At 46.5% G+C, this 24999-nt stretch overlaps 1 protein-coding gene across 1 annotated transcript in view; it reads right to left on the bottom strand.

Annotated features, from left to right (window-relative positions):
* ZNF330 (zinc finger protein 330) overlaps positions 1-23950 on the bottom strand; it is a 53802-nt gene extending 29852 nt beyond the window's left edge. Inside the window, exons 1-5 of the mRNA XM_069743986.1 lie at positions 23832-23950; positions 18495-18624; positions 4081-4100; positions 3899-3969; positions 1885-1964 (exon numbers count right to left, since the gene is read on the bottom strand). Of these exons, the coding sequence (XP_069600087.1) occupies positions 1885-1964; positions 3899-3969; positions 4081-4100; positions 18495-18614 (291 nt within the window). The 5' untranslated portion in view covers positions 18615-18624; positions 23832-23950. The remainder of the gene's footprint in view (positions 1-1884; positions 1965-3898; positions 3970-4080; positions 4101-18494; positions 18625-23831) is intronic.
* Positions 23951-24999: the final 1049 nt, after the last annotated feature.

Here is a 24999-nt window from a genome sequence, read left to right as displayed (position 1 = left end):
ACATCCATGTGGTTTCAAAGATTAGAGCAGAGAAAGCTGCTGCCAAGCAGCTCCTGTCATGGTCTAATCCTGAAGAAGGAAAGGGTAAGGAATTGAAATTCAAACAATTATTCTCCCCTATGACATTTTTTGTTGGGGGGGGAGGGGGGGGGAGACTCAGGCAGCCGCCACACACAGAGTATTGACCAGCCCCTCCACCAATTTCATGTCACTTTAGTAATGTGTATGGGAGCATTAAACGGAGACACAAGTTACACAAAGCTCACAACTCATAAAGGGGGCGCAGCATATGGTGCCTCCCCTATTCATCATTGACAGCAGTGCTCACTTGCTGATGCGCACACTCAGGCCTCTCTGCTGCAGCTGCTCTACCATGTCCATCAGTGTAGTGAGCGGAGAAGTCTGGGCGCTTGTGCCGGCTCCTTAGTCAGCATGCGTGCAAGAACTCTGCTCGGGCAGTGCTCGCTGTAGACAAGCAAACACTGCTGTCAATCAAGGAAACGAGAGGCACTGAGCTCTGGGCCATGCCAAGGGTGCACATTGCATATTTGATTAAACAGTGTTTTCTGGACACTAACCGCAAGGGTTAATATAATAAAGGAATGATTTTGATAGGGGTTAAGAGGTGTACATGACTGTAACTTGTGTTTAGGAAGGTACAGTCTATTTTTAAGGACAGTCAGCAATATCAGCGTCCTGGAAAGCTTCTTAAGGACCAATGGAAGTTTTTATCATCATTAAACTAAGCAATAAAAAGGTCTAATGACTCGACAGTAGAGTCTACAATAATGTGTCCACCCTCAGCTATGAATGTAGATGAAGTTCACAATATGGATGTGTCACAAGTCACTGTGATCACTCAGTAGATTGCTGACACATTTGCCCAAATATACGGTACTTATAATTCACAATGTTTTCTGCATGAAAAAAAAAAAAAAAACACTGGATTTCTGCATATCTAGCTCCATCTTGTGGTGAAATGATAATTATAACCATGGACGTATAACTGGGATGATGCTTCCTGCAGGTTATTCACTATTTACAGTAATTAAAATGTGTACGATTCCCAATACACCTTCGGTATCAAACACTCATGGCTTTCAAGATCCTGTGCTAGCACTTAATAAGAACCTGTATTGTTTACTTCCAGTAAATAAAAGTCAGATAAAATTGCTGATTGAATAGACGGCAGCTAAATAACATGGAGGCAGATTCACATGGTGCAGTATAAGCAGAGATTCCAGCCTCCAGGTATATTGTCGATATTGATCACATACAAACTGCGCCATTAGCTAATGCTTTCCCTGATGGATCTCCAGGTAGAAATATATCAGAATTGCTCCTGGTTCATTATCCTAGTACAGGAAAGTGCTCTCAGAAAAGTTGAAGAGGAAGGGGGCTTGAATGCCATCTTGCTAAGGGTTAAATGATAATTAACCATCGACAATTCAGACCACCTTAATCAGCCATAGCCCAACTCTTCTTCCTCAAAAAAATGTTTTCGTAAATCCAAAACTTTTTGTTGTGTTCTATAGCCTCGGTAAAAAAAAAATTTGAAAATACATGTTCTTCAAGCACTCCATGGATAGAGTGAAAGCTCATAGTGATTTCCGCAGTGCAGTAAACTTGTATTACATAGCTTAGCCTGGAGAATCCTTTTCCAAAAATCTAGAACATGTCAATTACTTGCAGATTTCACTTAAGCAAGCAAAATGTTCTGCTTACATAGTGACTTATCGAATTTTCAGTGAGACAGTACTGCCCCTGGGACAGGACAAAGATTCTAAAACCACTTCTCTTCTCAATTAAATCTACAGGACAGCAAGAAAGACTGAAAATACTCAGAGTAAAGACTTTCATTTTCTGATGGATTTTGGTACATACCACCATTGCCATACCAGTACTATAAACCCCAGGATGCCTGATCACACAATCTGAGGATTTCATCATACATTTAGTTTTTCCTGTAATAGAAAAAAAAGATAAATATGTGGCTAAGCTTATAAATTTGAATATCTGTGGATGATCATATGGACACTGAAAATGGATGGTTTACTTAAGGATGTGGACATATTTCATTATTTCTTTACCTTGGGAGCATTCACACGGAAAGCTTTTGGCATATTTGCTTGACACAACCATATGCCACTAATGTAACGACAGGGACTAAAACTGTGTCCTCATGACTTGAGCCTGGCTAGTGTGCAGCAAAAACAGCACTACCGCACCATAATATATTAAAGGGAACCTGACAGCTGATACGTTCTAGGTATGTTTGACTTTGAAACACTGCAGTGGTGTTTCAGAGAAACTCATGGTTTAAAAGTCACCAGGAACCAAACCGCACCAAAGAATAGCTGGGCAGCCAGGAGCTCAGCGGCTTCCCCCTGCCCACTCCCATAGAGTAACAGGTTTCTCCCTGCACGAATGTACATGTAGAGACCCTGTCACTCAAGGTGAGTAGGTGGGGAGAAGCTTAGGGGGACTCGACTGTCAGACTAGTCTCCCTGTGGATCAGTCCCCAGCAGTTTTTAAACTATATTTATCTACAAAACACTGCAACCAGGGAGCAGCGGCCAGCGCCTGGCACAGGGAGCGGCAGCCAGCGCCTGGCACAGGGAGCGCCTGGCACAGGGAGCGGCAGCCAGCGCCTGGCACAGGGAGCGCCTGGCACAGGGAGCGGCAGCCAGCGCCTGGCACAGGGAGCGCTTGGCACAGGGAGCGGCAGCCAGCGCCTGGCACAGGGAGCGGCAGCCAGCGCCTGGCACAGGGAGCGGCAGCCAGCGCCTGGCACAGGGAGCGGTAGCCAGCGCCTGGCACAGGGAGCGGCAGCCAGCGCCTGGCACAGGGAGCGGCAGCCAGCGCCTGGCACAGGGAGCGGCAGCCAGCGCCTGGCACAGGGAGCGGCAGCCAGCGCCTGGCACAGGGAGCGGCAGCCAGCGCCTGGCACAGGGAGCGGCAGCCAGCGCCTGGCACAGGGAGCGGCAGCCAGCGCCTGGCACAGGGAGCGGCAGCCAGCGCCTGGCACAGGGAGCGACAGCATGCATCAGCTGTCAGGTTCCTGGTGCTGTAGCCATTTTTCATATATACCATATTTTTTTTGGACTATAAGACGCACCGGACCATAAGAAGCACCCCAAATTTTGGGGTGGAAAATAGCATAAAAAAAGATTTTTTTTATAAGATGGGGGGGGGGTCCGTCTTCTTGTCCGAATTTAAGGTATCTTACCTGAGGGCCGGCGGTGGTAGAGCGGGGTCACAGGAGGCATGGTTCCTTCCTTAGGAAGCCGGCAGCGGCAGAAGTGGGGTCCCGGGGTATTCGAGCGGTGCGATGCTGCGGGTCTGGTGTCGGCGATGAGGCAGAGTCCCTTCCTCAGGATGCCGGTGGCAAAAATGTGACAACGTGTCCAAAGTGAGCAGAGCCAAGTGCATCACCAGTTTCTCAGCGGCCAACTTCCTGAGGCCGCGCGTGCGCAGAATGAGATCTCGGCAGCCCTCGTTTTCAGGAAAATGGTCACAGACCTCAATCTGCGCATGTGTGGCCTCTGGCGGCCATTTTCCTGAAGCAGAGGGCCGCAGAGATCTCAAGCCCACAGCCTCAGGAAAATGAAGCGCGAGAGGTCAGCTGAGATCTCAATTCGCGCACGTGCCGCCACGGTGGCCCACGGCTTCAGGAAGATGGCCGCAGGGAAACCAATGATGCACTCCGCACCACCGACACCGAGCCTCTGCATTGCCACACCTCTGTCACCGCCGGTTCCCTGAGGAAGGGACCTGCTACACCACTGCCGCAACACCCCTCTTATAGTCCGAAAAATATGGTACTTTGAATCATCACTAATAATATTACATTATACTTCGCCAAGCCCCCAATACTGATACTCTGAGTACAACTTACCGCACTGGGCACACATAGGTAGCTTCTGTACAGAGCTGCAAAAATAGCAAAATGATCTGTTTTTCTGCCGTCTTCACACATAAGAGAGAAAAAGGAAAAATAAAAAAAATCAGGCCTTTAAAATATAAACGACTACCTTTCTACACAGAACAATGGGAAAAGTAGTAAATGATTTACAGTACCTTTGGCATTTGTCACATTCCTATAAACATAAAGAGAGAAGGACGTCAGAGAGGAATGAGCATTTACATGACAAACTCCCAATGCTCTTTACTTAAACGATAGTTTATGTCCCGGAAAAATAATGGTTCCCACAGTGGAGATTAGTCCTCGATATGGTATATGCTTACTAGGCATCTATATGCTCCTGTCAGAGGAAGGAGATGGAAATGTGGAGCTCCCTTTGGTGAATGATTCTGTGCGGCAGGGTTTTATCTTCCTACTCCTGCCTATAACAAGTAATCAAAGGACACATGAGCCTTTAGAGCAGGCAGGGGAGCAATAAATATGACGCCTGCAAAGTATCAATTATGCTTCCAGGATGCTTCATAAAAGAACAAAGTGACAAAACCGAACTACGATTAAATACGTCTAGAAAAGAAGAGTTGTACCCCCCCCAGGACGGTTTTATTACTGCTAGAGAATTTTTAAGATTCAGAATAGTTTTGGTGTTGGGCCAGGTTAGCCATCAAATAAGGAGAAATGCACCGGAAACAGGAATACAAAGACAATGTGTACATCCCCATCTCTCCTGCTACCGCTGAGACACGGGAATGGGGAGCAGTCATCAGGAGCAGATCTCACAGGCTCAGCATTTTTGCCCACATTCGTTGGTCCCTTCAGGGCTTACGCCTGAACCCCCTGCCCAATTGGATTCGGGCGCATGTGCAGACGGGGCCATAGACCATAATGGTGCTGACAGTCAGCGTGCGCTCTGCCATGCACCACTTTTGGGCGTATACGCCTACTGGAGGCGGACGCTCAGATGCAGTATACAGAGAAAGTGATAGAGACGGCATAAGCAGAGCAGGACACTGCAAAATGAGCTCCTGATCAAACACAAGTTTATACCTTATTACAATGAGCAGGACACATACATGGAGGACATATCCCAGAAATCTACACACATGATGAAATACAAAGATTTTAGAAATCAAGATACAAAAGCAAGACAAGATCACCTGGTGGAAACCTACCAGACAACCACCAAACCCCAATAAAGCACAGCGCACCCCAATCTAAGGGCTCCAAGCTAATATACTGCTAAGATAAGAACTGACCGTATATTACGCATTCAAAAATATAAAGGAAAACATTTAGCACTGCGGGCAAGACGGGCAACCCATAAGTGATCACCTTCCCAGATCCATGGAAGCGAGAAAAGCCTAAAAAATGGACACCATCAGGAAAAATACAAAGACCCTATTGATAGACCTTAACCAGCAGGGAAAACACTACTGTGTTATTCTACTCAAGGCACCACAAAAGCGGGGATCAGACTCTCAGCAAACACTGCAAGAAAGTAAAAACATGGAACATTAGCGGGGCAAACAAATTAGAGTACAGGATGAGGAGGACCCGATCTCTCCATAAACATTAATAACAATGGAATTATCATGGTAAAAAGAATGGAACCCAAAAGTAGAGGAACTTCAAAAACAATTCCAGCACATTAAGAACCAAGTTATAACCCTGGGGCAAAGATGAAGCACAACCACTCCTGATCAGACCACAGTAGGCAGGGTCCCCAACCCATCTACACAACTTCCCATGGATACACTCAGACTGCCTGTCCCAACTAGAAACTGAGTATATCCAATTCAAATAGGAATTTCAAAGAAGCCAAGTTGTGAAAAATGCAAATGACTAAATGAGGAATGAAATATCAAGGACGAAAACAGACCTGTGTGAAATGCAAAGGTCACTCCAAAGGCTGCAGAGGGAATATTCACACATCAAAGGAAGAAATAACACAGCTAAAACCATCCAATCTGCAATAAAAAAATGGAGAGGGCACTGCAAAGTACAATCACCCCACAAACCAACACTACAAAGAAAACCTCCACCCTCAACCCAAGCAACAAAAACAGAACCCAATCATCACAGCAACCCAGGGCAACAGATATCCAAGGACCCAACGACACACGGAAAACAAATGGCCCAAATGAAATACCAGGCCCTGACACCGTCCTAATTAATAGACTCAAACAGGGAATATACCTGGACACCAAGAGGCTGTTCCTGGGGCACGGGTCCTAGAAATCTGCTGCTCAACAATCCCACAAGCAGAGGAGGTCATCAATAACCAATTCTTCACTGAGCCCAGACACCTCATACTACACACCAACTCAAACCATATCCACCAAGAGGCAGTAACACAAGACCTGTCAAAACTCACAATAGCAACCCAGTAAAAATTCCCCAGAACCAAAATAATCCTGTTTGCCCTACTTCCAAGCAAACAGTACCTCAGCAAATCAACAAAGCTGGCCACCAGCTTTACCTCAACACTCCCCGAAATAACGCTTCGTTGTCTATTTAATGACACGAACTTCAATAAACAAGGGGTCAGCCATCTAGTAAAAGACCTAAAGGACATGGTTCTAAACACCACCGAGACCACAAGCAAGACGCCTTCCAAATATATGGTAACTCACAGAGATCCCCAGAGAGAAGCCACAGAGAGGGCAGAAGTCACAGAGAGGGCAGAAGTACAGGAGTCTACATGTCCCACAATGGCAACATAAAACAACAAAGGGCAGCAACATGGCAGAAATAAGGAAACATTGTGCACCAAACTCATGGAACAACCTTAAAGGCTGCTATCAAAGCAACCTGGGCTTCCATAACACCTCAGCAGAGCCACAGGCCAATCGCCTCCATGCCACGCCACATTGATGCAGTAATTGATGCAAAAAGATTTACATTTGCATTTACTAAACATACATTTCAGTAGGCCAACATTTCTGATTTTAAAATAATTTTTCAAGCTGTTATAAAATATTCCAATTTAATGAGATAATGACTTTTGGGTTTTCATTGGATGTAAGCCATAATCATCAACATTATCAGAAATAAACACTTGAAACAGATCACTACGTTTGAAATGACCCTATATAATGAGTTTCACTTTTTGTATTGAAGGACTGAAATAAATTAACTTTTTGATGATATTCTAATTTTGTGAGAAGCAACTATATTTTCAGTAAATGCACTCAATGCATTGTCGGGGCTCCTTTTACATCAATTACTGCATCAATGTAGCGTGGCATGGATGTGATCAGTCTGTGGCACTGCTGAGATGTTATGGAAGCACAGGTTGCTTTGATAGCAGCCTTCAGCTTGTCTGCATTGTTGGGTCTGGTGTCTCTCATCTTCGTCTTGACAATACCCCATAGATATTCTATGGGGTTAATGTCAGGCAAGTTTGCTGCCAATCAAGCACAGTGATACTGAGTTGCTTTTTTTAAACCAGGTATTGGTACTTTCGGCAGTGTGAACAGGTGCCAAGTCCTGCTGGAGAATGAAATTTCCATCTCCAAAAAGATTGTCGGCAGAGGGAAGCATGAAGTGCTCTAAAATTTCCTGGTAGACGGCTGCTCTGACATTGGTCTTGATAAAGCACAGTGGACCTACACCAGCAGATGACTTGGCTCCCCAAACCATCACTGATTGTAGAAACTTCACATTACACCTCCAGCATCTTGGATTGTGGCCTCTCCACTCTTCCTCCAGACTCTGGGACCTTGATTTCCAAATGAAATGCAAAATTTACTTTCATCTGAAAATAACATCTTGGACCACTGAGCAACAGTCCAGTTCTTTTTCTCCTGTAGCCCAGGCAAGACACTTCTGGTGTTGTCTATCTAATATATAATTGCCTAGAATACTACTTCCTGCAATTTGTGCCAACTTCCGTGGCTTTGTCCGGAGCTAATGTCCGGAGCTAATGTCCGGAGATTAATTGCCTAGAATACTACTTCCTGCAATTTGTGCCAACTTCCGTGGCTTTGTCCGGAGCTAATGTCCGGAGCTAATGTGCGGAGATAATGTCCGGAGCTAATGTCCGAAGCTAATGTCCGGAGCTAATGTCCGGAGCTAATGTCCGGAGCTAATGTCCGGAGATAAGTGACGTCAACAGTGTCCAGTGTCTGATTGGTTGCCGCCTGCTGCGAGCGACCAATCAGAAACGTGCCGTACTGTGACACACTCCGCCCGCCATTTTGGTGTGATATTTGAATTTTTACCTCACAGCAAGTTTCTACTGCGTGGAGGCGGGCCCAGTGACGTTGCTCTTCAAGCTCCTGCCGAATTTCGTCAAAAAAATGATAATACCATTTACCAAAACTATATATATTTAGTTGTGAAGTGGTTCAGTGACATTTTCACACCAATTTTGAACTTTTGTTTGGTGTTTTCTCCATATACTGCCTATTATTCACTGACTGTTATACTGAGAGACTGCCGTTTATTAACCTCTTCTTTGCCACATTGGGTATATTGCTCTATTATTTGCCACATAAGGACATTGTCCATTATTGCCCAGCAATTTCTCTGCAATATAAACTGCCTATTTATTAATATCTGCATTCCTGCAAAGAACTATTGCCTATTATTAACTGGCTATTTTCCTACTACCTGACACTGCCTCTTATTAACCTGTTGTTTGCCACCACCACGCTTAAAGCTGTTTAGCTTAGCCAACATGAGCTCTAATAGTAAGGATACTAATGACACAGAGCCCAAAGCTGCTGATGGCGCACGTAAGATTAGGTATGATAGAAAGTATACTAATAATGCAGAGCGAAAAGCCGTCGATGCCGCACGTAAGCGCAAACAGCGTTTTAACAAGAGTACAGAGGATAGATGCAACGCCTGGATACTGTTAAGTATACTAATGACACAGAGTCCAAAGCTGCTGATGGCGCACGTAAGATCAGGTCTGATATAAAGTATGGTAATGATGCAGAGCGAAAAGCCGCCGATGCCGCACGTAAGCGCAAACAGCGTGCTAACAAGAGTACAGAGGAGAGATACAAAAGAACCGTTGTTGTGGCATTTGCCACAACACGCAAAGTTGTCGCCTGATGTCTTTCATCCCTCCCCTCATAAGCATGTTCATGGATCCTGTGTAACTGTACCTTTAATAACAAGAATTGTCAAGAGCTGGTGAGTGCAGCCATTTTTTGTTCTTTCTTACTATTATTTATTAATTGTATTATTCTTACATTTGAATAAATAAAGTATATATGGATTCTAGACTCCCGATTCTTTAGAATCGGGCTGCCATCTAGTTGGTCATAAGTGGCTTGACACAAGGAATGTGACTCTTGTAGTCCATGTCCTGGATACGCCTGTGTGTGGTGGCTCTTGAAGCAATAACTCCAGCAGCAGTCCACTCCTTCTGAATCTCCCCAAAATTTTTGAATGGCCTTTTCTTAATCCTTTCAAGGCTGCGGTTATCCCGGTTGCTTGTGCACCTTTTTCCACCACACTTTTTCTTTCTACTCAACTTTCCATTAATATCCTTGGATACACCACTCTGTGAACAGCCAGCTCCTTTGGCAATGACCTTTTGTGGCTTAACCTCCTTGTGGAGTGTGTCAATGACTGCCTTCTGGACATCTGTCAAGTCAACAGTCTTCTCCATGATTGTGGAGCCTACTGAAACAGACTAAGGGACCTTTTTAAACACTTAGGAAGCCTTTGCAAGTGTTTGTTGTTAATTATTCTAATTTACTGAGATAATGACTTGGGTTTTCATTAGCTGTAAGCCATAATCATCAACATTAACAGAAATAAACACTTGAAATAGATCACTCTGTAATGACTATATAATGTATGAGTTTCACTTTTTGTATTTAAGAACTGAAATTAATGAACTTTTTGATGATATTCTAATTTTGTGAGAAGCACCTATACATTTAGATTGTTATTTTTTAAACATAAATGTAGTAGTTACAAATTAGAAGATTAGACAGGAGAAAAAGTTGCCCACACTGTCAGTGTACAGAATTTTCTGCATGATCCAAACACAATCAAGTCTTCCAAAAATCCTACTGAGAATACAGTTGTTAATCGCCTGCTGACCTGCCTATTTTGGTTGGTGAAAGGCTGAGGGGACAGCAGACAGATGGTATTTAGACGGTATCTAGTCTCAAGTGGCATCGGGTAACCCTTCCGTTTAAGATGTCAGTCTCCTGGACACATGGTGTACACCTGAACAGGCATGCCCTCTTGCTAAGAGAGTTTTGATTCCGGTCCACTCTCTTATCCACTTAGTTATAGGCCACAACATACCCTAATAAACAGATATATTAATATACCCTACAATAATAAATATGCCATAATATGCCATAAATTCTATTAAAGGAAAAGTTTGAAAACATAACTCCAGAATCTCAGACACAAATATTTTTTTCTCGCCACCAACCAAACAATTGCTCAGGCTTGAGAGAAAAATACTTCAATGCATTTAAAGTCAAAAGTTTACTGACCAGATTAATTTATTTTATTACGTTAATTTAATATTTTAGTAGATTAGATTTTTAAAAACGCAACAATACCTAATATGTGCTTTTTTATTGTTTTATTTTTAAAATTAAAATACCATCGCTATGGTAAAAGGGGAGTGATTTGAAATGTTTTTTTTTTTTCATTTTTTTCATATTTTTAAAAACTTTTTTTTACTTTTCACTGTATTTAATAGTCACCTTAGGGGGTTGAAGGGGAGATAATTTGATCGCCTGTTCTTTACATAGTAGTGCATCAGCATTGCCATGTATAGAGAAAATCACGATCTATGAACGCCGGCTAAACACAGGCTTTGGCAGAATGATTGTAGGCACAGGGGTCATGAGCAAAACCCCAGCTGTTATGGCAACCCAGCGGTGCCGCACGATCATGTAATGGGTGCGTGAAATGACACCCCCCCCCTGCCAGCGGCTGTTAAAGGAATATTTGGCCGATACCATCAGCCATTATCAGACAGGAAACATGTGGGCTCAGCGTGCAAGCCCGCATCAGTCAGGGACACAACATATGTAAGACATGTATGTCATGTGTTGTGAACTGGTAAAAAATACGTACGCTACTCACCTGGTAGCAGTGTTTTTTCAGGAGCCATGACAGCACAACGAGAGAGGGGATCCGCCCTTCAGGGACAGGAAACCTACAGACATAAAAAGGGCGGTACCTCTCTCCCACGTCAGTTGTTTCCAGAGCATGAGAGGACCACCTTGGTTAGTAACACAGATGCAGCATATTCATAAATACATTTTATTATGCCAGTGAACATGGAATTTAACGCAAAACCAACAGGGTGTTGAAACATCCAAAAATATAGGGTAGGGAATCTAAGGGTGCTGTCATGGCTCCTGAAAAAACACTGCTACCAGGTGAGTAGCGTACGTATTTATTCAGTCGCCATGACAGCACAACGAGAGACTTTCAGAGACTAAAGATTTAGGGGGGGATAATAGCTTCCAGCACTCTTCTCCCAAACGTAAGGTCTGAGGAACTACCCAGATCTAATCTGTAGTGTCTAAGAAAGGTAGAAGGAGAAGACCATGTGGCCGCCTTACATATGTCTTCGATTGATACCTCTGATCTCTCCGCCCAGGAAGATGCTACGGCCCGCGTGGAGTGTGCCTTTATACCATCTGGAACTTCGTTGCCACCTGTGGTATAAGCGAGAGAGATCGCCTCCCTGATCCATCTGGCTAGAGTGTTTTTAGATACTCTAAGACCCTTCCTCACCCCTTGATAGGCTACAAATAAAGAGTTATCTTTTTTCCAGGCATCTGAAACTGCAATATATCTAAGGAGGCATCTTCTCACATCTAAGCAATGAAATTTACGTTCTTTATCGTTAGCAGGGTTGGAGCAAAAAGAGGGTAGGACTACCTCCTGTACCCTGTGAAATTTTGACGCAACTTTAGGAAGATATAGGGGATCGGGTTTCAATATTACCCTATCCTCCCTAACCTGCATGTATGGTGGATGTCTGGAGAGTGCCTGCAGATCACTAACCCTTCTAGCAGATGTGAGAGCAACCAACAGGGCTGTTTTGATTGAAAGGATCTTTACAGGGATGGTATCAATGGGCTCGAATGGGGCTTGCGTTAGGGCTGAGAGTACCAAATTTAGGTCCCATGGGACTAACCTTTGTTTAATAATTGGTCTAGACCTCGTGACTGCTTTAAAAAAATCTAGAAATCCAGTGATTACTGGCTAAATTAAGATTATATAATGCTCCTAGCGCTGACACCTGAACTCTAAGAGTACTTGTGGCCAAGCCCATTTCTAGGCCTTTTTGTAAAAATTCGAGAATCTGGTTTATACATGGTTTTTGGTCAATTTGAGCCCCTGAATATGATAAAAATTTTCTCCACACTCTAACATAAATGCTCGTTGTAGAGGGTTTCCTACTTTTAAGGAGTGTATTCACCAGATTCTGAGAGAATCCTTTTCCCCTCAGTAAGGACCTTTCAAGTTCCATGCCGTTAGGTGTAAGTTGGCTACTTGAGGATGGAGGATTGGCCCCTGGGAGAGCAGATCTGGTAGCTCTGGAAGAATCCATGGTTGGCAGACAGACATCTTCCTCAGCCAAGGAAACCAAGCCCTCTTGGGCCAAAATGGGGCTATCAAGATTACCTGGGCCCTGTCCTCCCGAATCTTCCTTAGAACTAAAGGAATCAGATTTAGAGGGGGAAAAGCATATGCGAGCCTGAAGCGCCAAGATATCAGCAGAGCGTCCACAGCGTATGGGTTGTCTTTTGGATTTAGGGAGCAGAATTGATGTAATTTTTTGTTCCCCCTGCTGGCAAAAAGGTCCATCTCCGGACAACCCCATAACTGAATGATCTGGTTGAAAATGGCTGGATTTAACGACCACTCTCCCTGTCTGAGCATGTTGCGGCTTAGATAGTCGGCTTTGGTATTGATACTTCCTTTTATATGAAGCGCCGTCAGGGAGAGAAGATGTACTTCGGCCACCTGAAAGATATGATTTGCGACCTCCATCAATGAACTGGATCGCGTGCCACCTTGACGATTAATGTAGGCCACAGTTACCCGATTGTCTGACAATAGCCTGACGTGTCGACCCTGTAGGAGTACAAGGAATTTATTTAAGGCATGTTTTACCGCCAACAGCTCTTTCAAGTTGGAGGAAGAGTCCTGTTCAGACTGAGACCATAGTCCCTGAACCCAATCCTCCCCTAAGTGAGCCCCCCACCCCTTGGGGCTAGCGTCCGTAGTCAATACTCTAGATATATGATTTATCCAAGGGACCCCCCTGCGTAGATTCGAAGTGTGAGTCCACCAACCAAGAGAATGTGTAGTCTCCGTAGAAAGTGTGAATTTACTGTCGAGGTGAGCTCTTAGACGACGGGAATTGTGTAACACGTCCCACTGTAGAGTCCTTGTGTGGAACTGTGCCCAGAGAACCGCCGGGATACAGGACGTAAGAGAACCCAAGATCGACATCGCACTTCTGACCGATACTAAGGGATTATTTATTGCCCTGGTGACCAACTGCTTAACCTTAGCAACTTTTGCGTCCGGCAGGCGACATTCCTGCTGACTAGAGTCTATAACATATCCCAGGAACTCTTGTACTTTTAGGGGCTGAAGGCGTGACTTTTTGATATTGACTATCCAGCCCAATTTGTGTAACGCATTCATGACCTTTTGTAGTTGGTCTTTGCAATGCGACTCAGAATGACCCACAATTAGCAAATCATCCAGGTAAGGGACTATCAATATATCCTGTTCATGCAAGTGCGCCATAACCTCCACCATGATTTTTGTGAACACCCGGGGTGCAATTGCGACTCTGAAGGGAAGTGCCTGATATTGAAAATGTTCTATCGTGCCAGCTAGTGAAACCGCCACCCTAAGAAACCTCTGATGATCTATATGTATTGGTACATGGTAATAGGCGTCTTTGAGATCTAAGACAACCATAAAACAATGGTTAAAGAGTAATTTTATTGCTGTCTTGACCGACTCCATTTTGAAGGAGGGTATCAACAAAAAATTGTTCAGGCCTTTCAAATTGATAATGGTGCGATATGAATCATCAGGTTTTTTGACCAGGAACAGATTAGAACTTTCTTCCGTTGGAGTTCCCGGACCTCAGACTCCAGCGCCAACTGCTCTGTAGAGGAGGAACGAACAGGTGTCAACATAAATTTGTCCCGAGGAGTATGGTGGAAGTCAAAGGTTAGGCCTTCCGCTACAATGCTTAGAATCCATGGATTGTTTGTAATCCGCACCCAGGCTGGGTAGAAGGCTGAAAGCCTACCCCCCACCTGGTCCGCTAGTCATTGCGGTTTCTTAACATCTCGTGAAGGATTAAACATAAATCCTCTACCCCTCCTTCTGCTGCTGTCGTATCTAGTAGATTCTCTGTTAGAGTCTCTATATGGCCTTCTGCGGTTAGACCATCCTCTATTATAGTCCCGTCTGTAGAAGGGTCTTCCTAGGAAGGGAAAGCGTTTTTTATTATCCCCTGCTTTTTCCAATAGCTCGTCTAGGACCGGTCCGAATAAATGAGCTCCTTCACAGGGAATGCTACATAATTTTGTTCTGGCTTGTAAGTCCCCCGGCCAGCATTTTATCCATAGCGCTCTCCGGGCTGCGTTGGATAACGCCGAGGACCTGGCGGCCAACCTGACAGAGTCTGCTGATGCGTCCGAAGGGAAAGCTGCGGCATCCTGGATTATAGGCATAGAGGACAATATTTCCGTCCTAGGGACTTTATCCCTGAGCTGATCTTCGAGGTGACCTAACCATACCATCAAGGACCGAGCGGTACAGGTGGCTGCTATAGCTGGCCTCAAGGACCCCGCCGAAGTCTCCCAAGCTCCTTTAAGGAAGATGTCGGCTTTCCTATCTAATGGGTCCTTGAAGTTCCCCAAGTCGTCAAAGGGGAGAGATGTTTTTTTTGCATGCCTTGGCGACTGCCGCATCCAGCTTCGGAACTTTATCCCATGAGGATGAAGCCGCCTCCTCAAAGGGATACCTTCTTTTAAAGGCTGGCGGAAGCGACCCCTTTCTTTCTGGTTTCTTCCATTCCTTTGAGATTAGCGATTTGATTTTGTCAATCACTGGAAAGGCTCTTCGGGATTTCCGCTCAATACCTTTGAACATAACATCCTGAATGGAACATTCCGACTGGGTATCTTCTATCCCCATTGTGCTGTTAACTGCTTTAACTAGATGGTTAACCCTTATCTAGGGACAAACAGGCTCGACTAGACTCCAGATCCTCAGAGGAGGAAGTAGACGGAAGAGACCCTGAGCTCAGTTCACCCGAGTCCGAATTTACATCAGATAAAGGGGATGATCTTTTAACTTCCGTTCCCCGAGACTTGGATCTCACGGAACCTTTAATTTCCTGTCTAACCATCTCTCTTATTGTAGAGGTCAGATCAGGCGCCTCCTCCTCCAGCAGGCGTTGGATACATATTTTACACAACTTTTTCAAATGCCCATCCGGAAGCGGCTCTGCACATTCGGCACACTGTTTATGTTTGGCTTTGGACAAACTTTTCCTCCCCTGATAGAGGAAAAAAACAAGGGGAATACAATCATCACTAAGTGGACTTTCACGAAGATCACTTACCCCGTCCAGTAATGAGTGGTACCGTAGATGGGGGGTCCTTCGTAGCCGGCAAATCCTTACGGCTTGAGGACTTTGGTATAGAAATCCGAGCCTCCTTAGCTCCACCAGCGCGGCTACTGCCACTAGACCGACGCTGGGAGCTTCTTCGAGGCTTATCTGACTGCTGGTGTTGCTGCTGCGGCTCCTGCTGCTGGCTGTCGATAGTCCCTTCTGGCGACTCCATTATGGAATGGGCAAGGAACACTGACCATCCCAGCTTGCAGCATTAAATAATGCCCCCAAGGTACCGCCCCCGGATGGGGGCCAGCAGGGAATCCCAGGTGGTAATCGACCGTCCGCCACTGCGCTGCGCTACCCCTCCCCGAAGCCCCGACTGTCCCCGCAGCTGGGCGCCGCCATTAGCCGGAGATAACGCTACTGCGCATGCCCAGCCGCGTCATCCGGCCGCGCCGCTCGCCGCGTCATCCGGACACGCCCCCTCCGGACGCGGCGGCGCCGCCAAGCCGACACGCGGACCAGGACGCCAGCAGACACCTCACCGGACCAACGCCGCAACCCCGCCCGGCACAGACTGACTCCCGGGACCCTAGTAGCCAAGCACACACCACAGGTACCTTGCGCTGCGGACGCCACAGAAGCTAGCCTATATGTCAGAGGCTGCTTCCTCCTGCTGCCACCTACACCGAGCAGTCCCCCTGCCGTGTGGTGCTTCCTGCCTCCTGAACAGGCCGAGGTAGGGGACCCCCGCTACCTGCACCGGTCTGCCAGGAGTGGGGATATCTTCTTAGCTTCGACCCTCTTCCCAGGGCCTGTCTGAAGAGGTTCCGCTGTCAGGGACAGGAAACCAAACTGACGTGGGAGAGAGGTACCGCCCTTTTTATGTCTGTAGGTTTCCTGTCCCTGAAGGGCGGATCCCCTCTCTCGTTGTGCTGTCATGGCGACTGAATAAAGGAGTTATATTGGCACAAATTAATAAATATATGTGTACATTATTTTAAGACCACATTGTATGGATTAGTATGAGTGAGAAAAATGACTTGCAAGCACACGCCATGAAGGCCCTTCCAGTAAAATGAGGGGTTTGGAGTGGGGACTAGTCATGGTCTCCTCACCGCTGGCATGTCCATTCAGCGTTGACTGACATCCCACCCAACAGAGACGTAAATTATGGATGAGTGAGCGTTAGCATGGAACTTATGACTAGCCCGGATGCCCAGATGATTGGAAGGATTGGTGCGTGCGGTATATCCGGGGGTATAATTACCGTATATACTCGAGTATAAGCCGAGATTTTCAGCCCAAATTTTTGGGCTGAAAGTGCCCCCCTCGGCTTATACTCGAGTCACGGTAGCGGTGGGGTCGGCGGGTGAGGGCGCTGAGGTATACTTACCTAGTCCCAGCGATCCTCGCGCTGTCCCTGCCGTCCCACGGGCTTCGGCGCTGCAGTTTCTTCCTCTCTTCAGCGGTCACGTGGGACCGCTCATTACAGAAATGAATAAGCGGCTCCACCTCCCATAGGGGCGGAGCCGCTTATTCATTTCTCTAATCAGCGGTGCCGGTGACCGCTGATAGAGAAAGAAGCTGCGGCACCGAAGACAGGAGGGGACAGCGCGAGGATCGCCAGGACTAGGTGAGTATAGCATATTCACCTGTCCTCGTTCCAGCCGCCGGGCGCCGATCCATCTTCCCGGCCGGCGCCTCCATCTTCCCGGCGTCTCTGCTCTCTGACTGTTCAGGCAGAGGGCGCGATGACGCATATAGTGTGCGCGGCGCCCTCTGCCTGATCAGTCAGAGCAGAGACGCCGGGAAGATGGAGGCGCCGGAACGAGACGCCGGGAGCTGCAATCAAGGGAGGTGAGTATGTGGTTTTTTTTCTTTATTGCGGCAGCGGCGGCACAAATTTATGTGGAACATCTATGGGGCACAGTGAACGGTGCAGAGCACCGTATATGGCACAGCACAGCTATGGGGTACAGTGAACGGTGCAGAGCACCGTATATGGCACAGCACAGCTATGGGGCACAGTGAACGGTGCAGAGCACCGTATATGGCACAGCACAGCTATGGGGCACAGTGAACGGTGCAGAGCACCGTATATGGCACAGCACAGCTATGGGGCACAGTGAACAGTGCAGAGCACCGTATATGGCACAGCACAGCTATGGGGCACAGTGAACGGTGCAGAGCACCGTATATGGCACAGCACAGCTATGGGGCACAGTGAACGGTGCAGAGCACCGTATATGGCACAGCACAGCTATGGGGCACAGTGAACGGTGCAGAGCACCGTATATGGCACAGCACAGCTATGGGGCACAGTGAACGGTGCAGAGCACCGTATATGGCACAGCACAGCTATGTATGGGGCACAGTGAACGGTGCAGAGCACCGTATATGGCACAGCACAGCTATGGGGCACAGTGAACGGTGCAGAGCACCGTATATGGCACAGCACAGCTATGGGGCACAGTGAACGGTGCAGAGCACCGTATATGGCACAGCTATGGGGCACAGTGAACGGTGCAGAGCACCGTATATGGCACATCTATGGGGCACAATGAACGGTGCAGAGCACCGTATATGGCACAGCTAGGGGGCACAATGAACGGTGCAGAGCACTATATGGTTCACACCTATGGGGAAATATGAACGGTGCAGAGCACTATATGGCACAGCTATGGGGAAATAATGATCTATTTTTATTTTTGAAATTCACCGGTAAATGCTGCATTTCCACCCTAGGCTTATACTCGAGTCAATAAGTTTTCCCAGTTTTTTGTGGCAAAATTAGGGGGGTCGGCTTATACTCGAGTATATACGGTAGCACTGCATTGCTATACTGTATTGCAGCATGTCCCTGGTTTAGTTATCTAAATAGCACAGATAGGTTTCCATTGATAAGATAGCTATACTGTTATAAGCAGTAGGGAAAAATCTCACATAATTAGAGAAAAGTCACATTACCATTGAAGAATTACAAGGGTGCTTGGCCAAGTCCACAGTTCCTCTGGCAGCTTTTTGCTGTTTTTCCCTTTCTCTGCGATTCTCCGCCTTCTTACGGGCACCAGTCTTTTTTTTAGGCATTTTTCTGTTGCTGTTAGCAAGGACAGATAAACAATGGTTGTAAAACAAAGCATATTTAGGTTCAGGATATATGACGGCAACATTTCAGCTGCTGGATAGAGTACTGCATTAGGGACAACCTATAACCTATATGATGTCAGATATGTGACAGCGGCTCCAGCCATTCTCCATGAGAGACCGCCGTGTACAGCACTCTACCTACAGCAATCCCATACAAAATGGTCAATTCAAAATTGGGAAACAATTCCCATGCTAGCGTTCTATGGAGGTCTCAGCAGTCAGACCCCAAATGATCTAGTCGTTGTCACCTATTCTATGGACAAGTGGTAACCTGTTCCTACAAGAAAACCACTTTAATGAAATAACAAAATACATTAATGTAAAGATGAGAAAATAGTTTTCCAGGAGGGACGTTCTTCAGAGAAAGGTCTATAAAAGGGGTCTTGTAGATGCTGTAACCACAGTACCCTGGTGGGTGTGATTAAGAAGAATATGACCCTAAAATCCTAAAAAACAATCCAATTATCTAAATCCTGATGCAGTAAATAGAGAGTGACGCACTGTGTAATATACAGCATGTGCTCCCTCATTGCCACAGGGCGGAGGTTTGGGGGGGATAGAATTCATTAGATCTGGGTGAAGGTTTTGGGGGGTTAAAATCCATTAGATCTGGTCAAAAAGGCATTCATTAGAAGTTATTTTTTTATCCCCAATCAACAATAAAGGTTAGGCTAGGTTCACATTGCGTTATTTAGTGCAATCCGTTTAGCGCATACGCTAACGGAATGCGCTAACGCAATGTCCAAAAAGGGATTGCGTTTGGCAATGCCGATCTGCGCTAGCGAAGAACGGACCCTGAACGCTGCAAGCAGCGTTCGAGGTCCGTCCGAAAATAACGGGACATCGCTGACGCATGCCAAAAATGGCATACGTTAGCGATGCGTTAGCACATTGTGGTCAATGGGTGCGCTAACGGATCCGTTACATAGCGTTAATTGCGCCATGTAACGGATTCCGTTAGCGGACACCCACTAACGCAATGTGAACCCAGCCTTAGATACAACCAGTTAAACTTGAGATACCTACTGGTTCTGCAGAGGGAATGATGGCTATTCCCAATTTGGGAGCTAAAACTGGATCCTCTCAATTAGTATTATAACAGAATAATGATTATTAAGATATTTATGCTTTCTTTAAAGGGAACCTGACAACAGGTTTTGCTACCCCATCTGAGAGAAGCAAGATTCCAGTGAGGGATCACTTACTGGGCTGCTTGGGGTCATTTTGATAAAATCACAGTTTTATCTGCTGCAGACCTACCAATTCTCTGAATGCTGAGCTGTATAACCCCATCCACACCACTAAGGCTATATTCACACTTTGCGGTTTTTACCGCGGAACCGCCGCGATTTTGATGCTGCGGGTCCGCAGCAGTTTCCATAGCGTTTACAGTAACATGTAAACCCTATGGAAACCGCAAACCGCTGTGCACATGCTGCGGGAAAAACCGCGCGGGAACGCAGCGGTTTACAACCCGCAGCATGTCACTTCTTTGTGCAGAATCGCTGCGATTCTGCACCCATAGGAATACATTGAACCGCTTACTTCCCGCATGGGGCTGTGCCCACGTTGCGGGAAGTAAGCGGATAATGTGCGGTTCCTACCCGGGGTGCAGGAGAGGAGACTCTCCTCCAGGCCCTGGGAACCATATTTGGGGTTAAAAAATAAAAAATCATGTTATACTCACCCTCTGAAGTCTTCAGCGCTGCACGCGGCCGTCCGGTCAGAGTTGCTGTGCGACCAGGACCTGCGGTGACGTCGCGGTCACATGACCGTGACGTCACGAAGGGTCCTTCTCGCACTGCATCTTTGGAACCGGACCGCCGGGTGCAGCGTCGAGGAGATCCAGACATCAGAGGGTGAGTATAACCAATTTTTATTATTTTTAACATTACTATTGATACTGCATATTGCTGCATATGCAGCACCAATAGTATAGGCGGAAACCCGCAGAACAAACCGCGATAAATCTGCAGGGAGAACCGCAGTTGTTTTGCCCTGCAGATTTATCAAATCCGCTGCGGGAGAACCCGCAGAGGGACGCCGCAATGTGTGAACATGGCCTAATAGGCAGCTTTCTGTGTATGGACCACAATGCACGAGTCAGGTACAGACATTGTACGGCAGCATTATTGGGTATTAGGGGCAGCGGTACAGACATTGTATGGCAGCATTATTGGGTATTAGGGGCAGCGGTACAGACATTGTATGGCAGCATTATTGGGTACCGGGGGCAGCGGTACATACACATTCTATGGCAGCATTATTGGGTATTAGGGGCAGCGGTACAGACATTGTATGGCAGCATTATTGGGTATTAGGGGCAGCGGTACAGACATTGTATGGCAGCATTATTGGGTATTAGGGGCAGCGGTACATACATTGTATGGCAGCATTATTGGGTATTAGGGGCAGCGGTACAGACATTGTATGGCAGCATTATTGGGTATTAGGGGCAGCGGTACATACATTGTATGGCAGCATTATTGGGTACCGGGGGCAGCGGTACAGACATTGTATGGCAGCATTATTGGGTATTAGGGGCAGCGGTACAGACATTGTATGGCAGCATTATTGGGTACCGGGGGCAGCGGTACATACATATTCTATGGCAGCATTATTGGGTATTGGGGGCAGGGTACAGACATTGTATGGCAGCATTATTGGGTATTGGGGGCAGCGGTACAGACATTGTATGGCAGCATTATTGGGTATTAGGGGCAGCGGTACAGACATTGTATGGCAGCATTATTGGGTATTAGGGGCAGCGGTACAGACATTGTATGGCAGCATTATTGGGTATTAGGGGCAGCGGTACAGACATTGTATGGCAGCATTATTGGGTACCGGGGGCAGCGGTACATACACATTCTATGGCAGCATTATTGGGTATTAGGGGCAGCGGTACAGACATTGTATGGCAGCATTATTGGGTATTAGGGGCAGCGGTACAGACATTGTATGGCAGCATTATTGGGTATTAGGGGCAGCGGTACAGACATTGTATGGCAGCATTATTGGGTATTAGGGGCAGCGGTACAGACATTGTATGGCAGCATTATTGGGTACCGGGGGCAGCGGTACATACACATTCTATGGCAGCATTATTGGGTATTAGGGGCAGCGGTACAGACATTGTATGGCAGCATTATTGGTTATTAGGGGCAGGGTACAGACATTGTATGGCAGCATTATTGGGTACCGGGGGCAGCGGTACAGACATTGTATGGCAGCATTATTGGGTATTAGGGGCAGCGGTACATACATTGTATGGCAGCATTATTGGGTATTAGGGGCAGCGGTACATACATTGTATGGCAGCATTATTGGGTACCGGGGGCAGCGGTACATACACATTCTATGGCAGCATTATTGGGTATTGGGGGCAGGGTACAGACATTGTATGGCAGCATTATTGGGTATTGGGGGCAGCGGTACAGACATTGTATGGCAGCATTATTGGGTATTGGGGGCAGCGGTACAGACATTGTATGGCAGCATTATTGGGTATTAGGGGCAGCGGTACAGACATTGTATGGCAGCATTATTGGGTATTAGGGGCAGCGGTACAGACATTGTATGGCAGCATTATTGGGTATTAGGGGCAGCGGTACAGACATTGTATGGCAGCATTATTGGGTATTAGGGGCAGCGGTACAGACATTGTATGGCAGCATTATTGGGTACCGGGGGCAGCGGTACATACACATTCTATGGCAGCATTATTGGGTATTGGGGGCAGGGTACAGACATTGTATGGCAGCATTATTGGGTATTGGGGCAGCGGTACAGAAATTGTATGGCAGCATTACTGGGTACCGGGGGCAGCGGTACAGACATTGTATGGCAGCATTATTGGGTATTGGGGGCAGCGGTACAGACATTGTATGACAGCATTATTGGGTACCGGGGGCAGCGGTACAGACATTGTATGGCAGCATTATTGGGTACCGGGGGCAGCAGTACAGACATTGTATGGCAGCATTATTGGGTACTGGGGCAGCGGTACAGACATTGTATGACAGCATTATTGGGTACAGGGGGCAGCGGTACAGACATTGTATGGCAGCATTATTGGGTACCGGGGGCAGCGGTACAGACATTGTATGGCAGCATTATTGGGTACTGGGGGCAGCGGTACAGACATTGTATGGCAGTATTATTGGGTACTGGGGGCAGCGGTACAGACATTGTATGGCAGTATTATTGGGTACTGGGGGCAGCGGTACAGACATTGTATGGCAGTATTATTGGGTACTGGGGGCAGCGGTACAGACATTGTATGGCAGTATTATTGGGTACTGGGGGCAGCGGTACAGACATTGTATGGCAGCATTATTGGGTACTGGGGGCAGCGGTACAGACATTGTATGGCAGCATTATTGAGTACTGGGGGCAGCGGTACAGACATTGTATGGCAGCATTATTGGGTACTGGGGGCAGCGGTACAGACATTGTATGGCAGCATTATTGAGTACTGGGGGCAGCGGTACAGACATTGTATGGCAGCATTATTGGGTACTGGGGGCAGCGGTACAGACATTGTATGGCAGCATTATTGAGTACTGGGGGCAGCGGTACAGACATTGTATGGCAGCATTATTGAGTACTGGGGGCAGCGGTACAGACATTGTATGGCAGCATTATTGGGTACTGGGGGCAGCGGTACAGACATTGTATGGCAGCATTATTGAGTACTGGGGGCAGCGGTACAGACATTGTATGGCAGCATTATTGGGTACTGGGGGCAGCGGTACAGACATTGTATGGCAGCATTATTGAGTACTGGGGGCAGCGGTACAGACATTGTATGGCAGCATTATTGAGTACTGGGGGCAGCGGTACATACACATTGTATTACGAGGGTATTTGGGAGAACAGGATAATATAATGCTGGGTATGTTATGTCCACAGACTGGCAGGATTCTCATACAGAGATAATACTGAAGCCCTTGAGCCTTCAGTCCTAACTGTGCGGTCAGACTCAGCACATTCCTGTGAAGTTTAGGAAAGTTGCAGCAGCCCCAGTACCAGTGTGCACCGTGCAGGGCGGCCGCCACACTGCCAGTCACCACACCAGCATTAACCAGTGTATAATAGTGACATAAGCGGCCATAATGGAAGGAGAGCAGACGACGTGAGGCCTCCACCACGTACCTTGTGGCCCTAATTCACACCGGAAGCTGCGGGAGAGAAGAGACTGTGCGCTGCTGTCCCAGCTGTGCGGCGAGCAGGTCACCTCTCACCATAACCTGTAAGTCTACACTCAACCAATAGTTGAGCGTCTTTCTTATCATTCTGTTACCAAACACGAAACAAAGATTGTGATTGGCTAGAATACTGGCGTGTCCATCCCAGTGTCAGCCGACGTGTAAGCACTAGAGCTCTGCCATTTTACAGTGTCACAAGCGGCAGCCATGTTTCCGGAGACTCCGTGTCATTTTACCTGATAGGCAAAGTCTTGGTGACGGCAGTGTGGAATGGTTATGATTTGCTCTAAGTACACTGCAGACTGACACCATTTTACCACGTTTCCTAAAAGTTTTTGGCTTTTTTTTAATTATAAAAAAAAAAATGATTTTCCATTTTTATTTATAAGATGATTAGTTTTGCATTGTGGCGGCACGGCTGCAGGCTGAACATTTAATCTCATAGTGGCTGATTTATTATTTATTACATTTTATTGTTTTTTTTCTTCATTTTGCAAATTGTTATTTAATTTCTTTTTCTTGGTGTATTTCTTGCTTCATGAGGTCACAACAAGAGAGTAATGGGGTAAGTATTGGGCTCTGATGAAGCCCCGCAGCATTAGCCCATCACTCACCCGTCGGTTGGGACTGATATAGGGAGTGTCATTTTCCAAACTAATTATTAAATATTAAAGGTAACCTGTCAGTGCGTTTTCCATATGGCTGTGTAGCTGCTTCTCCTCCAAGATATACAATACCTTTATGTAGACATCTGATATGCCAGACATGAGAAATTTAGCAGACAGGTTATATGCTAATTAGGATGGAAGTGCACTGGGGGCGTGTCAGTGCACTTAGAAGAAGCAGCCTAAAAGCACTGACAACCCCCCGCTGTACCTCCATATCTGACGTTCTGCCTGTAAATAATCCATCACTCAAAAAATAACCTTTACATTTTGATGCAACTCAAGCATGCAACTTACAACTTATGCATTGATTTCCACATAGCGCCTCCCCATGGGCTCGATTGACATTGCTTGACCGCTGCTAATACCACTGACATACTTGTACTGAACAGATGTTAAGCTCATGGGGTGGTGCTGGGAAGGAAGTAATGTAGGGAGATCAATACACTT

This window comes from Ranitomeya imitator, chromosome 1 (assembly GCF_032444005.1).
Source record: "Ranitomeya imitator isolate aRanImi1 chromosome 1, aRanImi1.pri, whole genome shotgun sequence".
NCBI classification, from domain to species: Eukaryota; Metazoa; Chordata; class Amphibia; order Anura; family Dendrobatidae; genus Ranitomeya; species Ranitomeya imitator.
The sequence above is the reverse complement of the archived record's forward strand: the minus strand, read 5'-3'. Positions and strand labels throughout refer to the sequence as shown.